Source organism: Larus michahellis, chromosome 1 (genome assembly GCF_964199755.1).
Source record: "Larus michahellis chromosome 1, bLarMic1.1, whole genome shotgun sequence".
Lineage (NCBI taxonomy): Eukaryota > Metazoa > Chordata > Aves > Charadriiformes > Laridae > Larus > Larus michahellis.
The window spans coordinates 16,852,150-16,872,568 of NC_133896.1; the positions used below are offsets into that span (position 1 = coordinate 16,852,150).

Sequence of the window (20,419 nt, forward strand, 5' to 3'; positions counted from 1 at the left end):
TTCAGTGGAGCAGCAGGCACAACCTCCTGTAGAAGCACAAACTTTAGCAGCAGGATATGCCGGTCAATAAAGGGGCAAACCCAAGGCTTATATGCATGCTAAGAGTATTTCAGTAAGGAATGTCAAATAGTTTAGTGCTTGTGAAACATCGTGTGGTTATTTTTATTTTTTGAGATCAAGGTTTTGTGTTCTACAAATGAAAAAGCAGTAAAAAACACTGAAGGTCTTGGTCTTTAAAGTACACAGATGTAAGTTGTCTGTGAACCGTCGGAGTACATCCTTCAGAGGGGGAAAAAAGGCAGAAATCTTATATTGCCTGATATTGCCTTCTGAGCCTTACCTGAAACGGTGCAGTCTTTCATTGCTGCTTTTTCATGCTCTTTGTTAGCTTGTAAATATACAGAAAGATCTTTAAAATTGCAAAAATACATTCCTGTTGCAAAAATAAATTCCTTAAAATTGCAAGAATATATTCTCCTGAAAACATTTAGCAGACGTGGGCTTTGCTTCTCCTTTAATGTTACCTTGCTATAACTTTGACCTTGCGTGATGTCTAGTTCCAGTGAAACTTTCTCTGATATTTTGGAGAAACATTTTCTGCAACTAAATATCAACATATCAAGCTAGTGAGTGAGTCATACTTTACATTGAGAAAAAGCTCTTTAGAATATATATTTAAAAAAAAAAAATCTCGGTCTTTACAAAGAAAAGTGTCTTTAAAGTATTTACTCAGTTTTATGAAGGCTCTATCCAGAAATAATTACCAGATTGTACTCCTGTTTATTTATTGTATACACTGGTATTTGATTCTCCATCTTAGAATTATCACTCAGTGCTGTCGGTGTCACTGAATTTTACAATTTCAAACCTTAAAGTAGTTTTCTGGGTGTACATGATAAACCCATTTTTGTCATGGCTTCTTAACTTGAGAATACTGCATCTAATTTTTACAGCTGTGATTTCAACCTGTGAAGCCCTTAGCTGGGTGTTAACCAAGTCATCTTCTGCCGGCTCTTTGTTGAGTGTAGTCTTAGACTTGGGAATAGATGGATATAGATTGGACCCCTGCACACTTGGTTTGTGCAGTAAGATATTTAGATATTTGAGGGGTTTATTTAAATTATTTTTATAAGATGCTGATTTTCTTTAAATATATAAATAAATATTTTTAATAATCCTTTTCCAGAAAACAATGCAAAAAGATCTTTTTTAACAAGAACAAACCAAAAAATTTATGATGTTTCGTTCCTTTCTTTTTCTCTCGTTTCATTTCGTTGTTGAAAATTGTGGCAATTTTGACGTTTTTCACAAAAAGAAGAAAGAAGCCGTATTCCTTCTTTTTTTTTCCTCACCTGAGCAGATAATTTTGTACCTGAAAGTGTCCAATGTTAAAAAGAAACACAAAACACCATGTTTAGAAACTGTGACCTATTGTCTAATGATTAAAGTAGTTAAAGTGATCATAGGTAGAAATGCGTGAAGGACAGTGATATTCAGCTAAGATGCTTATGCTCAAAACTAATTAAGATTCTGCATTTTGATCAGGTTCTAATTTGAATTCTGCCCATTAAAATTCTGTAGGTATGACTGATAGTTGGTTGTTAAGTGAACAGATGATTATTTGTAATAGCTGTATGACCTCTCACAAGCTTATGCATTATTAATATATTTGAATTATTTATGATTTGGTCATGATTATGAAATAATACAATTTAATTATTACTAGTTAATTTTAATTTGTGCTGGGGTAAACCAAGTGTGTCCAGTCAGGATCAGAGTTGGGACTAGGACAGGGCACTCCATAGAGCACAGAGACATCAGATGTTTCCTGACACTTTTATTACGATCTGATACTTTGGAAGAGTCGGAAAAAGCTTGGGAAGGAAAATAAGTCAATCTATGTGTAGTGTGGTTAAGGTAATTGTATGTCCTGTAAAAAAAGAAGAGGTATTTGCTTATTTCTGCTCCCAGTTTTTAAGTGTGCTGTAGCTGGGACTGGCGTACATGGGTACCTAATGGGGGCTGTCAGCTGTTGTGAAATCTCAGGTGGTTGGGCTTTAACACTAGGTATAAACAGTATTCTGCCTTTTCCTGGTTTGAGTCCATTTCTCAAGGTAAGGAGAGTGCAAAAGACGAGAGAAGCTTGTCGGACAGTGTTCTGGTAGTATCAGAGGTGGTCTCTCTCCCCTCCTGCTAGATATGATGAAAAACAAAGCTTGGAACACTTGCGGTGTGATAAGGGAGTGGGAAATTGTAGCCAACGGCCTGGAGGTGGCCAGCAGGGCTTGGAAGGCACCAGTATAGGTTAAGAGAAGTCTAGTGGAGTAGCAGACTGACCTTTGAGAGGACAGGAGTAGGATACAGCAATATGACAGAGGACGTTCAGTCTGGAAACAAATCCAAAACTGAGCATCTTTCATCAGGAGATTAATGTAATCACACAAAAGCTGCTTGCTCAGACCCACAGCTAACAAATGTCCTAACTGGCACTGGCACACAGCTGAGCTGCTTCCTTTGGCAAGAGATGCAGGAACTGTGTTGTCCACCCTTCAGAATCCACTAATATGTGGTTACAAAGTTACTGAAACATCCAGAACGACAAACAGTTAAGAACCCCTTTGATGTGATTAATATTGGAGAACTATTTGTCATGGGGAAAAATTGCTCCTGTTTTCAATCATTTGGTAGTCTGTTGCTTGGTCTATTCAGCTTGAACAACAGCTCCAGCACTCTACTGGCAAATTTAATGGGCAAATTCAGATGCAGTTGCAAAGCTGAAATTTCTCAGTTTCGGAAAACGCAAGTGTTTGAATTCAAACCTTATGAAGATTTTTTAGCTAAATAAATATTACTGTAAAAAAACCCCAAACGTTCATCTGTGACCAGGTGGCCAGGAACAGAGGTAAATCAGAACAGCATATTAAGCTTCATGCAGGTGTGCGTTCTGGCGTGACTAAGAATCATAGAATCATTTAGGTTGGAAAAAACCCTTAAGATCATTGAATCCAGCCGTTAACCTAACACTGCCAAGTCCGCCACTAAAGCATGTCCCTAAGTGCCATGTCTGCACGTCTTTTAAATAACTGCAGGGATGGCGACTCAGCCACTTCCCTGGGCAGCCTGTTGCAATGCTTGACAACCCTTTGGGTGAAGAAATTTTTCCTGCCATCCAATCTAAACCTCCCCTGCTGCAACTTGACCCTGTTTCCTCCTGTCTTATCCCTTCTAACTTGGGAGAAGAGACCAACCCCCACCTCGCTACAGCCTCCTTTCAGGTAGTTGTGGAGAGCAATAAGGTCTCCCTTCAGCCTCCTTTTCTCCAGGCTGAACACCCCCAGCTCCCTCAGCTGCTCCTCACAGGACTTGTTCTCCAGACCCCTCATCAGCTTCGTTGCCCTTCTCTGGACATGCTCCAGCGCCTCAATGTCTTTCTTGTAGTGAGGGGCCCAAAACCGGACACAGTATTTGAGGTGTGACCTCACCTGTGCCGAGTACAGGGGATAATCACTTCCCTGGTCCTGCTGGCCACACTATTTCTGATAAAAGCCAGGATGCTGTTGGCTGCCTTGGCCACCTGGGCACACTGCTGGCCCATACGCAGCCGGCTGTCGACCAAAACCCCCAGGTACTTTTCTGCCAGGCATCTTCCCAGCCACTCTTCCCCAAGCCTGTAGCATTGCGTGGGCTTGTTGTGACCCAAGTGCAGCACCCGGCACTTGGCCTTGTTGAAGCTCATAACATTGGCCCATCAATCCAGCCTGTCCAGGTCCCTGTGTAGAGCCTTCTGACCCTCAAGCAGACCAAAACTCCTGCCCAACTTGGAGTTGTCTGCAGACTTACTGAGGGTGCACTCGATCTCCTCATCCAGATCATTGATGAAGATATTAAAGAGAACTGGCCTCAGTACTGAGCCCTGGAGAACACCACTGGTGACGGGCCACCAACTGGGTTGAACTCCATTCACCACAGCTCTTTGGGCCCGGCCATCCAGCCGTCTTTTTACCCGGTGAAGAGTACACCCATATAAGCATGATGGAAGGCAGTTATGTCTTAGAGATAGGTATTTTTATGAAGTAATTATTTCAGTAAGGTCTTCTGCTCGGGTAAATTAAATATTAAGTAATTTTTTAATTTAATACTGTGTATGAGCTATAGTGAAATATTCCTTGTGATTGATTTTAGGAGATTTTAGCAGTCTGTAGAGTCTCTTTTGTAAGAAAGAAGATAAAAGAGGGATGAGAAGATAACAGCCAGTAAAAGAAAAGATGCTCAGTGTGAATAATTGACAGTTATTTCTCTATGTGTTGCATGGCTGCCTCCAAGCAGATCTGTAAGAAGTGCTGATTTAAAAGCAAAACCTTGTTAGGAAATCAGTTCTTACCTGCAGCGTACAATAAAGAAGCCATCTCTAAACTCTTTGGCTCTGTAATGGGCAAAGCAACCAAGGTTCTGGTGGTTTGTGGTTTGTTTGGTTTTGTTTTTTTTAATTTATATTTGAATGTGGGCTTTTGGTTTCCCAGATGCAGAGTATGAAGTGCCAGTCATTCAACTCGAGGAGAATAATTTTCTGGTTGGTATTGTTCTAGCCCTAGCAGCTACAACTAAACTTACTGGGCATGGAAAGCATTGCATAGAGAAAGGAACTGGCTTTGTCTCTTTGGTTTAAGATTTTTTAAAATATTTTGGACAGCGGCAATTACAATAGCTGTTATCCATTAAAGTGTCCTGGTTTCTGTTCTTTGTGCAGGATGTCACCCACAGCTCTATAGGTATAACGGGTAGATCCGATAGCGGGGGGCCTCAGCGTGATAAAGACTGCTTTTCAGTCATGTGCAAATGCATCAGCAATCTGCTGAGGTGCAGTTTGCTTTCTTGCTGTGAACGAAACTATTTTTCCAAGTTTTTGAAGTGCGTGCTAATATTTTAAAAATTCTTTGCCAGTTATAGCAAAAGGCTTCAATGAATGTCCCAAAACGCTGCTGGTATTTTTATGTAATGAAGGTTAAGCAATGTCTAGCTGAATACCATGAAATTTTATGGGTACATTTTTTCAAGGCTGCATCTGTTTGTTCTTTTCTGGTTCTTTCAATTGCCATCATCTGGCATAAGAAGCTTCATCTGCATATTTTTAGCAACATCTGGTTTAACGGAGGAGTTATTTCTCCGTGTAAACTACAAAGTCAAAGCGGTGGATGCAAACTTCTCCAGAGAGGCGTGGAGCTACAGCGCGTCTTCTGTGAGGCACAGAATCCAGTAGCTAGGGGACTGGAGAGAGCTTAGGAAGTATTGATTCAGACATTAGTCAGGTTTAAATTAATCTGTTCGCCTTCAGGAAAGAGTTACGCTTTGCTCAGTACTTCAGATAGCATCTTACCGTATCTATATATAAAAATCAAGGACTGAAAGGAGCAGAGATTTTTCTTTAAATCAGAACGTACTGGTTTGTAGTGAAAGTGTAACTTATGGTTTCACTGGTTTCTATGGGTTGTGCTAATGTAACTATTTTGAACGTATATGTGTGAATTAGAGATGCCGCTTCATGGACAGGACGGAGGCAGTTTCCAAGGCTCTCCTTATTTTCTTGTCTGGCTACTGCTAAATTATTACACAGTTAATCTGGTACCTTGCTAAATTCTGTCCTTTTTTGTCCTTGTAATTTGAAGATAGTTAGGGGTCTGTTCAGACAACTAAATATGTTTATCAGAAAAAGAGAGGCTTGAAGTTGTGAGAACTAACCCAAACAGGGTTACTACTGGAGAGTAGTAACAGGGAACTACTGGAGAGAGTCCAGCGTAGGGCAACAAAGATGGTTGAGGGATTGGAGCATCTCCCTTATGGTGAAAGGCTGAGAGAGCTGGGACTCTTTAGCCTGGAGAAGAGAAGGCTGGGGGGAGACCTTATTAACGTTTACAAGTATCTAAAGGGTGGGTTTAAGGAGGACGGAGCCAGACTCTTTTCAATGGTTCACAGTAACAGGACAAGGGGTAACGGGCCCAAGCTGGAACATAGGAAGTTCCGATCAAATATGAGAAAAAACTTCTTTACAGTGAGGGTGACAGAGCACTGGAACAGGCTGCCCAGGGAGGTGGTGGAGTCCCCTTCTCTGGAGACTTTCAAGACCCGCCTGGATGCAGCCCTGAGGGATGTGCTTTAGGCAATCCTGCTCTAGCAGGGGAGTTGGACTAGATGATCTCTAGAGGTCCCTTCCAACTCTGAAAAATCCCATGATTCTGTGATTCCGTGAAATGTCAAAGTCCAGATTCTTCCACAGGATGAGTAATTGCTTGTGGATAAATAGTCTTAGTTGTTCCCAAGCATCTTCCACAAAAACCTTTCTCAGTCCAAACAGTAGCTACTCTAAATTATGCCCGTTTGGTCCTCTGTCCTTTCCATGACCAGGCTTCAGGTGAAAAGATGAGTCAATAAGCCTGACATCATAAATTTATATTATTCAATTGTATTGGCATGATATAAAAATCAGCACTTCACACAGGAGCCTTTAAAAATCTCTATAAAGGAGACTTTTTTAAAATCCAATGTATTTATGTTACACTGAGTTGATAAATTGTAGCTTATCATCATTTTGATAACCCAGACACAAAATACTGGCATAGGAGCAGTTTTTAAGTAGTTCTACTCTTGTTAGAACAAAGAAATGGGGGGTTAGTGAAACTGTGGATTAGGTCTGAAATCTTTCTGTACCATCAGCACTCCATGTTAAAGTTTATCTCAGAACAGAATGTGTAATTTTGAAATAAGCCTGTTCTAACAAACATTTTAAGGACATGAACGATCACGTTGGTGATTTTCTTTAGAAGTAATTTATTTCCTTAGCCTGATTTGATTGGAATTTTGACCTTTTAAGACTTTTGATCTAAATCCATTTAAGATGCTTCTGAAGTGCTTAAAAGACAATGGGAAGTCAGCAGCTTTCATATTAAAAATATGTGAACTGTTCAGAATGAAACGTTTAATTCCCACAAAAGCCGTATCTTTAGGGCTACACAGTCCTCGCTCTGCAGCAAAGCAAAAATTAATGGAAATTTGAGGAGAAAATCAGCAGGGTCTGTGTTGTGCTGTGCTCACTTGCCTGTGCTGTGTACTGCCTAGCCATTTCCCGATCTGTGGCTTTCAGTGTTGCGCTTGAGAATTATTCTACAGCCAGATTGTCTCAAGTATTAGGAAAAATTAGATTGATTATGAAGGAAGTGGTCTTAGCCTGTTTCATCCTCTTGTCATTAGCAGTAACATTTTAGACCACCCACACCGGCTTTTCTTCTCTTACCTTCTTTTATGTGCCATAAGAATGTAATTTAAGGAAGTGGGGAGCAAAGCTTTAGATCTTCTGAACTACAGACCGCATCTGATAGAGGATGGATTCTGTGATTATGGAACCATATAATGCCCATAATTTAGAAATCTGCTGCCGTTCTGATTTATTTCCAGTCAGTCGAACTGTTCTCATCAATTGTTGGAATGTCAGGTTTTCACTAATTAGAACAGATGTGCATCTTAAATTATCTGTGGAAAATATGTAATGAAAGAAAATCACAGTAAAGATTTTCAATGTAGCACTATGATGTTTTCACTTTGGCAGTAATTTCAGAGGAAATGATGTGATGTGTCTTCGCTGTTTATACTGATATGACTATTACCCAACATATTGGTATTTACAAACTCTTTGCACTGGTACCCGACCGCATCGTTTCACTTCCACGCCGTTTACAGGGCATTTTCCTCTGTGCATTTCAGCTTGTGAAGCGATGGGTAGCTGATCGTCCACTTTCCATCATAGATGCTCCCTTCATGCAGGACAAAATTCAGAATTTTATCTGATAATACATTATAAGTAATTATTTATATATTCTACAGCAAAATAGTAGATCTTGTAGAAATAGTAGTATAGCAGTGCAATTAGCACAGTAACAGAGCTTGAACAAATCCCCAGTCTTGAAGGAGTGTTATTTTTGAACGTACCCAGCGCCGCAAGGTGCCAGCAAATGTAGATATCTGTGCTTTGACTCGGTGTACCATGCTGGTGTACTACTGAAGGATAAACAAAGCACAGTTTATTACTGCAAGGTTGCTGTTAAGTCTAGTCTCGAGCGCTGTTTTTCCCGTTTCAAGGCACTGAATCTGCTTTCTTGCAGCAGAATTTCCCTTAGTTACAGGCATACAGTGGAGAATAAATGAGTGCCTTCAGCCACGGAAGGCTTTGGAGACATCTGGTTTTCCTTCGTATCGTTTGTGTTGCACTCTGCCAAAAGTAGGACGCATCTGGGGAAAAATGGTAGGGGAAGGAAACATCCAGACCTCCCGGTGGTTGTGTCTGTATGAATCAGTAGGTTGGTTTGCGCTGATGGAGATGGATGCAAGAAAATAAACCAAGTGCGTCTTTGTTTACAGTAGCATTGGAGAGAAAGCTTGAGGCTCCTCTCTGAGGAGCTGCCGATCCGGCTGGGCAGAATGGAGAAACCAATCTCAGCAGCATCAAGATGTTTAAAAATGCTAATCAGCTTGTATTCATTACCAAACACCTGCAAATGAAATTAGAGTAACAGTGAAAGAAGCAAATGTGATGTTGTTAAAATGGTGTGAAACTGAGCAATCCTGGGATCTTGCAGTGGTGCAGATGCAGAGCGGGCAGCTCTGCGGGGCTGAGCAGGAGGTGGCAAGAGGATCACTGTATGTTCAGTAATTAATCTTTGAAACACCATTTCTTTAACGTGTAAGGAACGTCAGGTTTAAACATATGGATGGTTCTCCAGCACAGTTCATTCTTCTATATGTCTTGTATCTGAGACACAGCTCAAACCTGATATAACCTGCACGCAGTGAGGAGCACGTAGAGTGGTAGAGAAGGGTCAGGGTGGACACTAACGGAATGATCCATGTCTCGCACTCATAACATAGAAAGAGATGCTGAGCTGAGCCATGAAGGTCGTGATGCTGGTGAGGGGTCTGGAGACCAAGTCATATGAGGAGAGGCTGAGGGAGCTGAGCATGTTTAGCTTGGAGAAGAGGAGGCTGAGGGGAGACCTCATTGCCCTCTACAACTACCTGAAAGGAGGTTGTAGAGAGGTGGGTGTTGGCCTCTTCTCCCAGGTGAATAGTGACAGGACCAGAGGAAATGGTCTGAAGCTGGGGCAGGGGAGGTTTAGATTAGATATTAGGAAGAATTACTTTACTGAAAGAGTGGTCAGGCACTGGAACAGCCTGCCCAGGGAGGTGGTTGAGTCACCATCCCTAGAGGTGTTTAAGAAACGTCTAGATTTGGCACTTCAGGGCATGCTCTGAAGGGCAGAGATTGTAGGTTGTTGGGGTTTTTTGTTGGGTTTTGTTTGTTTGGGGTTTTTTGGGGGGGGCGGTTGTGTGTGTGTATCGTTGGACTTGATGATCTCAAGGGTCCTCTCCAACCATGAAGATTCTATAATTCTATGAAAAAGCAAAGTGACAGAAGAAGGAACCTGGGGTGACGCTTAGAAGCAAGATGAAGAAGTGATAAGGATGGCAGCAGTACTTTTGGCTGAGAAAAAGTGAAAAATCTCTGTCATGGAAGCTGCTGGTGTCTTAGGCTGATGGGTGCTCCAGTGTCCAGGTGGCAGATGAGGCCACAAGCTTGTTGTATCCGGGCATGAGGGACCTATCTTTGAGAGGGATGTTCAGTTGGCCTATTTTCTATGTGCTTTTCACCAAGAAGTGAGTCTGTATGCGCTGGATGAGATGGACTTTCTGGGAGAGCTCAGCACGCCAGCAAACAGCCGGCAGCACATCAAGGGCTCGGCATTTCTCCATGAACACTGGCCCCACTTGGTCAGGTGATGCCCAAGGGCAAGGTGGAACTGCAAACCTTACAGCTTACTGACATTAAGGCAGCATTAGGGTTTGGCTGGGGTTTCAGACGTGCGTTTTTCCAGTATTTGTTGGGTTAACCTCTCTCTTCTAAATGTATTTGAACTTTGCATTTCCAGCTGTCCTGAAACTGGGTTTAGGACTTCATGGTGATATCCTGCTTTAAGTGCTGTCCTGTTGGTACGTCCATGCCAACATAAGGAAGGTTTCTGCCGCAGGAGTTCTGGAGGGTTGGCCATCGGTGCTTAGCACATTCCTCTTCGACCTGGGGTGGGTTGGTCATTTCTTAACAGGCAAGTTAGAAAAGCGTTCTGTTCGAATTTGCATTTGAAAGTCAACTGCAATGGTGGTAGATCCTCTGAAACATTTCAGGGTGTCAGTTGCTCCACCATCTTGCCACTCGTTGCCCAGCTGCCACCTGTTGCAGGCATCTTCATTCTGGTTTTCCTACTCTCAGGAGGGTCATATCTTTCGCGTAAGCGCTCAGCTGACCTGGATTTTATAACTCAGGCAGATGTTCAGCGCTCGGTGATTTCTTCTCTTCAAGTAAATAACGTTTGCATATGAAAGGCTGGTGTCTGCCTAAGTCTTTTTTTTTTCCCAAAAGTACATGGTTTTTCAACTGTAGCAATTGTGGTTGCAGCTGAAAAGATTCTTCAGTTACAGTTATGATTTCTTTTCCCTTTAAACACATGCTTTTTTAAAAAAGAAAAAAAGTTGCCAGTACTGCTTAAAAATATATTATATTGTTTGCAGTCAGGTGGGAATACCTGATTTTATACCTGTTCCTCAAAATATGTAATTTCCACATAGTCCTTGGAATAGAGGCACTTTCTCTTTCAGGAGCTCAGGCACGGTTTACATCTGGTCTGATTCTTATTTTTACTGTCTAATCAGAAATGCTACCTTCTTCTAAATTATTTCACTGCCTAGAAAAGGAAGTATACGCCTCTTCTTATAACTGCACTTGACCGTAGCGCACTCCATAGGCATTACTGATTACACCCAAAGTGTGCAGCATATAGTTAGTTCGTCAATGACATAAGGACTAACTTCCATTTAACCTTCAGTCCTTGCGTGCGGCATCCTTAGCTCAAAGTCCTGCTGCTGCGGCTCTTTTTGCACTGTGTGATATTCGTGTGAATGGTCTCGATGGCTTTGGTGTCACCACTTGTGTAGTAAAGACTATTCACTTGAAGATCTGTAGATACAAGGCAAGTGTTTAAATTCAGGAATGTTCTGATGGTTACTCTGCCTAAGACCAGGCACATTTCTGAATGTAGGACTTGTCTCAAAGATCTTGATAAATTAACAGGGATGGAGCTTTTTCAGCTTGATTATACATTTTTCAGCTTTTCATAAAACATAATGTGCCACGTTTATATTGAGATGTCACCCATTTCCCTGAAAATTCTTTACTACTAAGTTTTATTGTTATTTTTCAGGTGTTCAAATGAAACAGTATTCAAAAACGAAGATTTGTTCTGGGCATACAATTTCTGCCCCACTCCATACTCCTGGACAGCACTTCTGGGCCTTATTTTATACTTGGTTTTCTTTGCACCTGGTAAGCAAGCGTTTGTTTTCCGATATAAGTTAAAAAATTGTAAAGGTAAAATGTTGAATAATGAGGCTACATATTAAATTTACTTTTGAGTCCAAGCATTAAATGAGATTGATCTTTTTTTCCTCATTCTTAGGGATGGGTCCTATGCCCTGGACCGTCAATTCTGAAATTTACCCACTTTGGGCTCGAAGTACAGGAAACGCGTGTTCCTCTGGAGTCAACTGGGTTTTCAATGTGCTCGTGTCACTGACATTTCTGCATACGGCTGAATATCTGACCTACTATGGTAAGAAACAGTATCCATCCATGTGTGCAGTACCACCATTGGCACATAGATTTTCTCCTGGTTCTGGGTCACTCGGTTTTGCTATGAAATGCCAACTGCGAGTGCAGTGCTCATCTAAGACTAGAGACCTGATGCGACCTGCCTGGATCACAGAGTTTGGTCCAGCTTTCACAAGAAACGTTTCTTTCTGCCCTTAACTGAGAACCTAGGCATTTGAGTGAAACAGGGAAGCTGGGAAAAAAACCGCTTTTGACTTAGTGAAATATGCTGATTCCTACTTAAGGAGATGGCATCTGCAATTTTTTTAGTTTATGGTGGCGACTGAGGCCAATATCAGATAATCCTTGCAGGAATAGCTGTGTCAGATGCTACTGCCCTGCTCCCAGCTGTTGATGAAGCCCTGTCTGCTGGAGCCTGCGGAGAGTTTGTCAGATTACTGCTCAGCCACTCCAGTACAAGTAATTTAAATTACATTAAGCTGCTAGGGAGTTGATGTGACCTTCACATTATTACTAGTACAGAGCCTTTCAGCTCTACCTGTCATTCCTTTGAGTCATCAGTCTAGAAACAATGGCAGGTAAATGTTTGTTGGTCCTTTGGTACCTTCTCTGCCCCCCTAGTTAAGGTGGATGGCGGGTAGAACGAGCTCTTTCTCGCTGCTAAATGTCTCTGCAGATGACTTCTAAATAATAACTAGGTTTAAGAGTCACAAGCATTGTTTTAATCCTATTTCTTTTTTGCCAAAGTTCCTTATTCTGAGGGGTTGTCTTAGCGTGTCCTTTGCTGTTAAGGTAAACTAAGAAAGTTCTTGCCTTTCCTATCTGATTTTTTTATTGGGTATGCAACCGTTTCATTGCTGTTTATTTTAACAGCAGAATGACTTATGCAAAAGAGATGTGTGTTATCTTCCACATGAAATGAAATTGCTTTTGTTAATTTACTCCGTTGTGGAGCGGTGCAATAAAGCGGCCTTCTCCTACACCCACAGCCCCGCAGCTCGTTATTTTAACGATGCCGCTCCAACCATTGCTTTTATATGCACTCCTTTGATATCTGCAGCCTGCTGCTTCTGCCGCTCCCTCTGCTCTGGAGCAGAGAAGGGCCGGAACTTCTGTAACCGACTGTGCATTATTTTTTTTACATTGCAGGAGCCTTCTTCCTCTACGCAGGCTTTGCTGCCTTGGGACTAGTTTTCATCTACGGCTGCCTTCCCGAGACTAAAGGGAAAAAACTAGAGGAAATTGAATCTTTGTTTGAAAACAGGCTATGTACATGTGGTATGTCAGATTCTGATGAAGGGAGGTATATCGAGTATATTCGGGTGAAGGGAAGTAATTACCATCTTTCTGACAATGATGCTTCTGATGTGGAATAATTTTCAGCTGCTGATGTATTTAATCATTTAAAAGCCTTCTGGGGGGAAAGCGGCTCTCTGATGACCTCACTGCCCTGCTTCTGGTCTGGTTCTCCTTTCTGCTGTCTAGCTAAAAATGCCTTCACATTCAAAAATGCTCCACTGGGGAGGAAATGCAGTATGCTAGTGTTTTCTTGATAACTAAGAGCAATGGCTTCCAAAAGAGATTGAATTCCACGATAATGTGAATTCACCAGGTGTGCGTGACACTGCACCATCCCAAGGTATACAGTAGGGTGCGCTGTGCCAGATGGACGCAGAAGGCTCTCCTAGATGGTCAGTGGTTGTCCTTATCTTCAATACTGACAAAAGATAAAATAATAGAGTAGCTAATCAGAAAGCAGCCAACATCTGTCAGATCCCCATCCCATCGCAGCCTAGGAAATAGCTCTGCTGTGCAGTACACTGAATGACGAATGCATCAGCCGCTGTAACGGTAGCCATTTAAAAGGTTTAACTGATTAGGAAAATAGCAAATCTGCTATATCTATTGGAGGGAACGTCCCCCAAATTTTCCCTAAGAGAATTTCCATTTCTATTTATTTGAGATAAGAAGTAGAGAGCCATGGTCACCCGGGTGGAGGTTCGCGCGGGTGGCGTACGTCTGTGTTACAGCGGGTTGCCTGAGCCAACTGCTGCTCTTGAGCACACACTACAGTCCGGAGTTGGTGTTTGAGAGAGAAACTGCCAAAATTAACTACCTGACAGCAGGAAAGCAGGACTAAGTATGTGGCCACATGTACAAAGGAACTGGTATATATTGCTAGGTACAATGTAGAGGCTTCAGTTAGTTGGAAACAAAAGATTTTTGTTTTCCTTTTTTGCATTTGAACATTTGGGTTCGTGCCTACTTTTGAACACAAAATATTATTAGCTAAAAGATAGAAAAGGAGGGGAAAGGTTTTGTTCTTCTAAATGCACAGTGTTCATCCCTCCTGGGCCTCTTTCTTGTGAATAATCATATTGCCTTCAGTTTATCGTCGTATGTGCAGAGTAAAAGAATCCCAGCACATTTTTCCTTCAAACGCCCTTAGTCAACCAGTGTCTTGCTGGATCTAAAGAGAAATATTAGCAATGGGCAGAAGCCTACATCTCATTAATTGCCTTACCGAACCATTGCAAAATTGTCAAGAAAATGTCAGGCACAAAAATCAACTTGGCTGCCTTTAGCCTGGTAATGAAAATAGGAATGGTATTTTATTCACCTGCCATGATTGCTCGCCTTGGCAAATTGAATTTTATGCAGCTACATAAAAATATTAGGTAATTTTTTTCCTTGCCGTGTCCTCACTGCTTTAAATCTTCAGAGATACGAGTCTGAAAGCATCAACAATTCAAATTCCTATCTTTGAAACATTTGCTTCATGAAAGAATGTGGAAAACCTCCTCTGCCTGTGGGCTGCCCCCCCCCGCCCCCCCCTTTAATTGGTAAAAATACATTTATTTTTCATTGTGTAGAGATTAAAGAAGTTTTTGGGTTCATTAGTTTTTATAGATTTGCTTTGTGGGCTTTTCTTGGCTTGAAGAATATTTTGGATGTAGGATTATTATCAAAACTGAGACTGGACATTTGTTACTAAATTATTTTTATTTGATAACGTGGGGTTTTGTTGTAAAGAAGTCTGCCATTATGTTATCTGACCTTCTGTGATAGGAGTTCTTAACCTCCAATTACTGACCTTCGGCGATTGGGTGTATTTTGCGTTATTTTCTTTTTTACTTCATTAATCAAAGAAATATTTTTGGAAAGAAAATATTTTAAAGCATCCTTTTGTGACTTGACGGGACTAAAAAGGGAGAGCATAGAGGACAGAGGGAATTTCAAGCAAATCATTGAGAAGAGCGGCCCGACCTTGAATATCCGCTTGTGCTGTGAGAGGGCTGGATTCTCACGCCTCCCGCCTTGCCTCCCCTTTAAGCGCACAATATTTTTATGCTTGAAAGCACCAGCTGTTGAAAATGCTCAGGTCTCCAGACCTATCTACCAATGCACCCGCCGCGGGATGTCTCCGTTAGGCTGTCACCTCTTGGAAACCCTCACCGAAGGTGCAGTGCCTGAAATGAGAAAAAGGGATGCTTGAAACAGACGATAACAAAATAGTTTTAAGGGCAAATTGGTTTCTTCCTGCAAGCGAAAAATGTGGGCTTGAAGACCCATATTTGGAAGACTTTTGTTACCCAGAACAGTGTGTGAAAAGGTGCGTAACGCCCAACCCGTGCGTACGTGGTTGATAGGTTTAAGTGGGTATTTACGGGCTTTTGAGAACAGGGACTTACGGTTCTGATCCCCCCAAAAGCGTGAGCCCAGCCTCGCCAATGCACCGATGAACATCCCCTTGCTTGGCGTGTGTTGCTGGAGGGGGTGTAAGCCAGGGAGGGTGTCCCTGCGCCGGCACGGCGTCGGGGATGACCTCGGGCTTTGTTGCACTGGTGCCCACAGGTAGAGGAAACCGCTGCGTTTGTTGGGCATAACCAAAGCAAAGTCGCTGGAGCAATCGCTGTCACAAGATCAGCCTCTTTTGTTTTGCAGGCAGCGCTGGGGCTTTTTAGCAGCAGACGACCATCTCTCGCTGCCAGCCTTGTTTCACGGACGTTCTCAAAAGCGGCGCTCAGCTGCGCTGGGCTCCTTCTCTCACACAACACGTTTGGTCTCACCGAAAGCAGTTTTCTGAAGGTTTGCATCCCGCGCCCTTTTTATCGAGGCAAATCGATTGAAACGTGCATTTTATTTATCATTGCTACTGGCTGTGAGGGTGCAAAATATGTATCGGCTTCTTTGTTGTCACTCCCCCTTCCCCGCCCGCAGGGAGTTGGGTTTGAGCCTTCCTTTTAGGGTTGCTTTACACCAAGATAACATTCCGTACCTTAGAAACACCGAACCTAGCACTAAGCATCATGTGTGATGAAAATGGGATCAAATACTTGAAATTAATCGTACACAATTAGGGTTTTATTTTTAGACTCTGTGAACATTTATAATGTATGAAGAAAATGAAATAAATGTTTCTATTTTGCAAAGATTTTTTATATTTGTGCATATTTTAAGTTTTAAGAGATTTTTGCTAAGGGTAGACTTAGTAACATTCCAGATAAAAGAATAAAGATACAGTGTAGCCGAATAATTTCGTATGACAGGATTTTAATTTATGAAGTAGCATAAATAGGGTGTCTAAGCACAATATCATTTTATTGAAAGCTTTCTGCAGCAGATGTGAAATCATTTCTTCACAAGGACTGCACGCTTAATTCAGGTATTCTGTGCATCAGGAATGCTAGAGTAGTACTGCTGGTAGAGTTGGGCACGAATCGCATGTTGATTATACACAACAATTTGAGATATTTTAATTCTGATTCATCTACTGACTCTACACGTTTTGGTCTAAGAACAAGTATAAAAGAAACAAGTCCTGATGCATTTTTAATCTTTTTAAATTTAATTCGTATATAGTAGTTGCAAATCTATGAGTTGGGGGAGTTGCGATAATTTGCCGCATGTTTCTTCCCCTTGTCACTTTGTTGATCAAAATCAGTTTTTAACGAGAGAAGCAAACCTGGTTTGAAAATAGGCATAGTAACGAAGCAAGGCCCCAGGGCTCGTTTGAGGGCTGACGTTGCATTGCTACGTGTGCACCTTAGATAGATGGCTGTCATAGACGTTGCTACCTTGTGAGTTGCGGTGACAGCCCTGTCAAATTCTGGGACAAGAGACGATATGTCCCAAGGATCATTGTTCCAACGCCGACTTACTTTTGCATGAGTTGGGAAATGCAGCATTTCACCGGTGTAGGAGTTAGGGTTGGGAGGGGAGAAGAAAAAAAATGATGCATCAAAAGCCCCATGAAGTCATGTTTCAGTAGAGATGGGTGTCGTAGCCAAAAGGAGCAGTCTCTGACTTCTCTCTCGTGTGGGAGAAGGACAGTGGGACCCAGGGACTGTGCTCAGTCCGGTGGATGGAAACAGGGAGCTGGCAGACTAAGGGGGAGGAAGCACACAAGTGCTCTTCTCCCATGCCCACGCGGAGGTGAGAACACGGCAACCGAGTTTGCAAAGTACTTTTTTTCCTGGGTGAAATCTGGTTTGCCCTTCTCAGTCACTTGGGTTGATCACGGGGGAGAAGTTCTGACTTTTCAGGGGCTGCGAGGGGCCCTGAGCGAGGGTCTTTCCTTCAGCGGTGAGGGTGTTGGGTGCAGTCCCACAGACACGCCGTGGGCTAATAAAAGATAGACCCTGTACTTCTCAGCCTTATACCCAACTTTCTACTTCTCAACGTCAACGCTCTTCTAACACGGTCTTGAAAATTTACTTGTACTTGCATAAGAGGCTTTGTTAGCTGAACATCACTACACAAGGAGGCAGAGTCTTCACAGCATAGAGAGATCTCGGGGTAGAAATCAAGGCAGAAGAGACAGTTCTGCAAAGCACTTTAAAGAGTAAGATATTTGTGCACTTTTTTCTGAGAGAGTCAAGCTAACCAAACCCATTCCTCTGCATTGGGAAGAAAATCGAGCTTTGTGTACCAGGCCAGAAGCAGATAATGCCACAATATGTGCTTTATGGCAAAATGTGTTTTTATTGCGGGTAACATTTACAGCTTACATGTAGCTGCTGCCTATAAAGTGACTCAGTCGTTCTCTGGATTTTAACAAGTCACATTTTTGTGCAAAAATCTTAGTGGTTTTCTATCGATCTTCATCGCCTTGTGTACAGTACAGTTAAGCATAATCCACCAAGTGGTCTAGGTTGTGGCAGTGTTACCAATGTCAGCACAGTAAAATCTAGGTGAACATTGTTAAAGAAATATTGTTGTTTGTGATACTGGGGGTTAAAACTCCTTAAAGGCAACTATATATAGATTTTAAAAGTCTGAAAAAAATGGCAGTTCTTATCTATTTTGTGTATGTTTTCATATAGAGAAGGAGTTTTTTATGTGCCAATAACCATCACTGTAGTGTTTTGTAAATGGATGTTAATGGTGTTCCAGAGTTCTGTATATGAGAATATACTTTAGCCACAATGACCTGTTAGTGTGAACCAGCGGCATGTTTTTAATCTTATTCACGCCTCTCACCAGAGGTGCTCACTCGTCGGCTTCAGTAGAGCTCACTCACGCCAGGGGAAATTTGACCAGCATCAGGCCTCAAGAACACAGATTTCATCTAAATCCCCGCTTTTTCACGTTGTCCCTAGACGGTATGTTACGTGTGAATGATCTGGCACCTGTAATTATAAAGCTTCAGCACCTTGATTCTGTTGAGATACAGTTTGTCAAAATTTGGTTTGGCCTTTCATCGCATTTATATAACTAAGGGGCGCGCTGATTAGTTATGAATATCGTCCACCTATTTCTAAAGGAAACACCGGTTTCTGAAGTGCTAAAATAAAGGCAAATTTCTCTTGCTGCCTTAAACATTACGTAGACTTTGGAGAGGACTTGAATGTATGACCATCGTCGTGACGTCTGCAGGAGACGCTTCCTGGATCCTCAGCAGGTGTGAAGCGAGATGGTTTCGTGGTGCTGGGATGCTGCGTTACAGCACGGGCCCTGCCCAGTGCGCGCCTGCCCGTCCGTTCCATTTGCAGTGTTCGAGTGGTCCCCGTGAAACGGATAGCATTATTCACACGCTTGAAATTCCCCATGTGCTCCATGTCCTGCTGGTCCAGGGCACCGCTGGGAAGTGGCACGAGTCACGTCTCTGCTTTCCATCGTGAATCTCGCACCCCTACAAAGCCGTCAACCGGATCGTTCTGTGACAAATTCAGTGTAGAATATATGAGCCGTTATTGGAGACCAAATTGATAGTTACACTTCCGTGTTGAATAATAACGTGCACATGGCGCCATCGGGCATAGCGTAATCCCTGGGCGCGTGCTATGGTATTCAGTACAAAACAGGTTTTGGCAAAACTAACTGCTGGGTTGTCCAAGGTATTTCTTAACCGTGTCAAACATGTGCCATTTCCTTTTGCAACCAGTCAAGCCTATAATGTATGAAAGTGTTGTACATTTTCTGAAACTTAAGTGATGTAAAATTATTTAATTGACTTCTGTTCTGATTGCTTTAATGAAGTTTGGTCTTTACATAAAAAATAAATATCTTCAAAGAATTGTCAGTGCCAGAAGTGTAAATGAACAAAATAAAAGGTGAGATACTTAATTACAGAATCTTTCTCAAGGTTTCCTTTATTTTGGTATTCAGGTCGCCTTTTAGAGTTGCAAAATTGCATTGCTCAGGAAAATGAGCTAAAATAGTCCTTGGGCTTGCCTGAAATAAGTGAAGGGTAAGAATAACTTTGAATACGATCTTAATATGATACGTTTCAAACTAGAGAGCATTTATGTGGTGATGGCACACTGGGCAAGTGTCCCTTCCTGCCTGAAGGATTTGTTTGAAGAGCTGCATGCAGCTGCGCAGAGCTGCCGACTGCCCTGGTGTCCCCCCGCGGGTCTTCAGTGTCCCCTGCCCAAACACAGGCCAGTCCTGCGATGGCAATTTGTACCTTCAGACTTGATTATCAACTGGGGAAAGGGCAGAAGTTGCTGTTTTCTAATGGGGAAGTGTCCTAACGCTGTGTGCGTTATTAAGAAAATTGCTTGTACCAGTTTGATGATTAACAAAGAGCAGCAGGACGTGGCCGTGCCGTGCTGGGGGCTGCCCTGGCTGTGCTCCCCAGCGCGGCAGAGGAATCCAGACCGAGTGGAGATTGGTCCCGTTCCCTCCACCTACCGCAGGTGCCACCATGGAATCCTTGCGGGGCGCAGAGTTGCCTCTGACAGAGCTGTGGCCTTTTGGTCCGGGAGGCAGAGAGATCACGGCCGGCGGCGGTACAGCTGATGGGAGGTGCCGGCAGCGGGAAATAGCTCGGCAAACCTGTGTCTGTGGCGGCGCTTGTCCCCGGGAGGGGGGAGAGGAAGCTGATCGCTGTGCGCTGACAGGCTGTGTTTTTAGCTTTCTGGCTGATAGCACTTATAAAGGTGATGAGTGGCTGCGGTTCAGATTACTTGTCACCAAAACCACATGGCAGCTTTGTGGGATAATGAAAAGCTGGTGGCTCTGCTGTCAAACACTCAATTTTTTTGCCTTCTCCCATTTCCCTCTGCTCCAGCTACTATCATGAAACAACTACTGATGGACTGATTTCTGCCGAACGGGTTCTGCCATCTGCAGAACTGAACTGCAAGCAGTAGCAGGACTTGGTTCCAGATCTTTGTGAGCATTTTTGGAATCAGACCCCCCCAGGCATCAAGGCTGGGTGGTGCTGCATCTGAACCAGTGTTGTGCAGCCTTTGCTTTGTGCACGGC

The 20,419-nt window shown here is 42.7% G+C and overlaps 1 protein-coding gene across 1 annotated transcript in view; it reads left to right on the forward strand.

Moving 5' to 3' along the window:
- SLC2A13 (solute carrier family 2 member 13) overlaps positions 1-16,128 on the forward strand; it is a 165,494-nt gene extending 149,366 nt beyond the window's left edge. The window contains exons 8-10 of the mRNA XM_074583138.1: positions 11,298-11,419; positions 11,553-11,705; positions 12,854-16,128. Coding sequence (XP_074439239.1) covers positions 11,298-11,419; positions 11,553-11,705; positions 12,854-13,080 — 502 coding nt within the window. The 3' untranslated portion in view covers positions 13,081-16,128. The remainder of the gene's footprint in view (positions 1-11,297; positions 11,420-11,552; positions 11,706-12,853) is intronic.
- Positions 16,129-20,419: the final 4,291 nt, after the last annotated feature.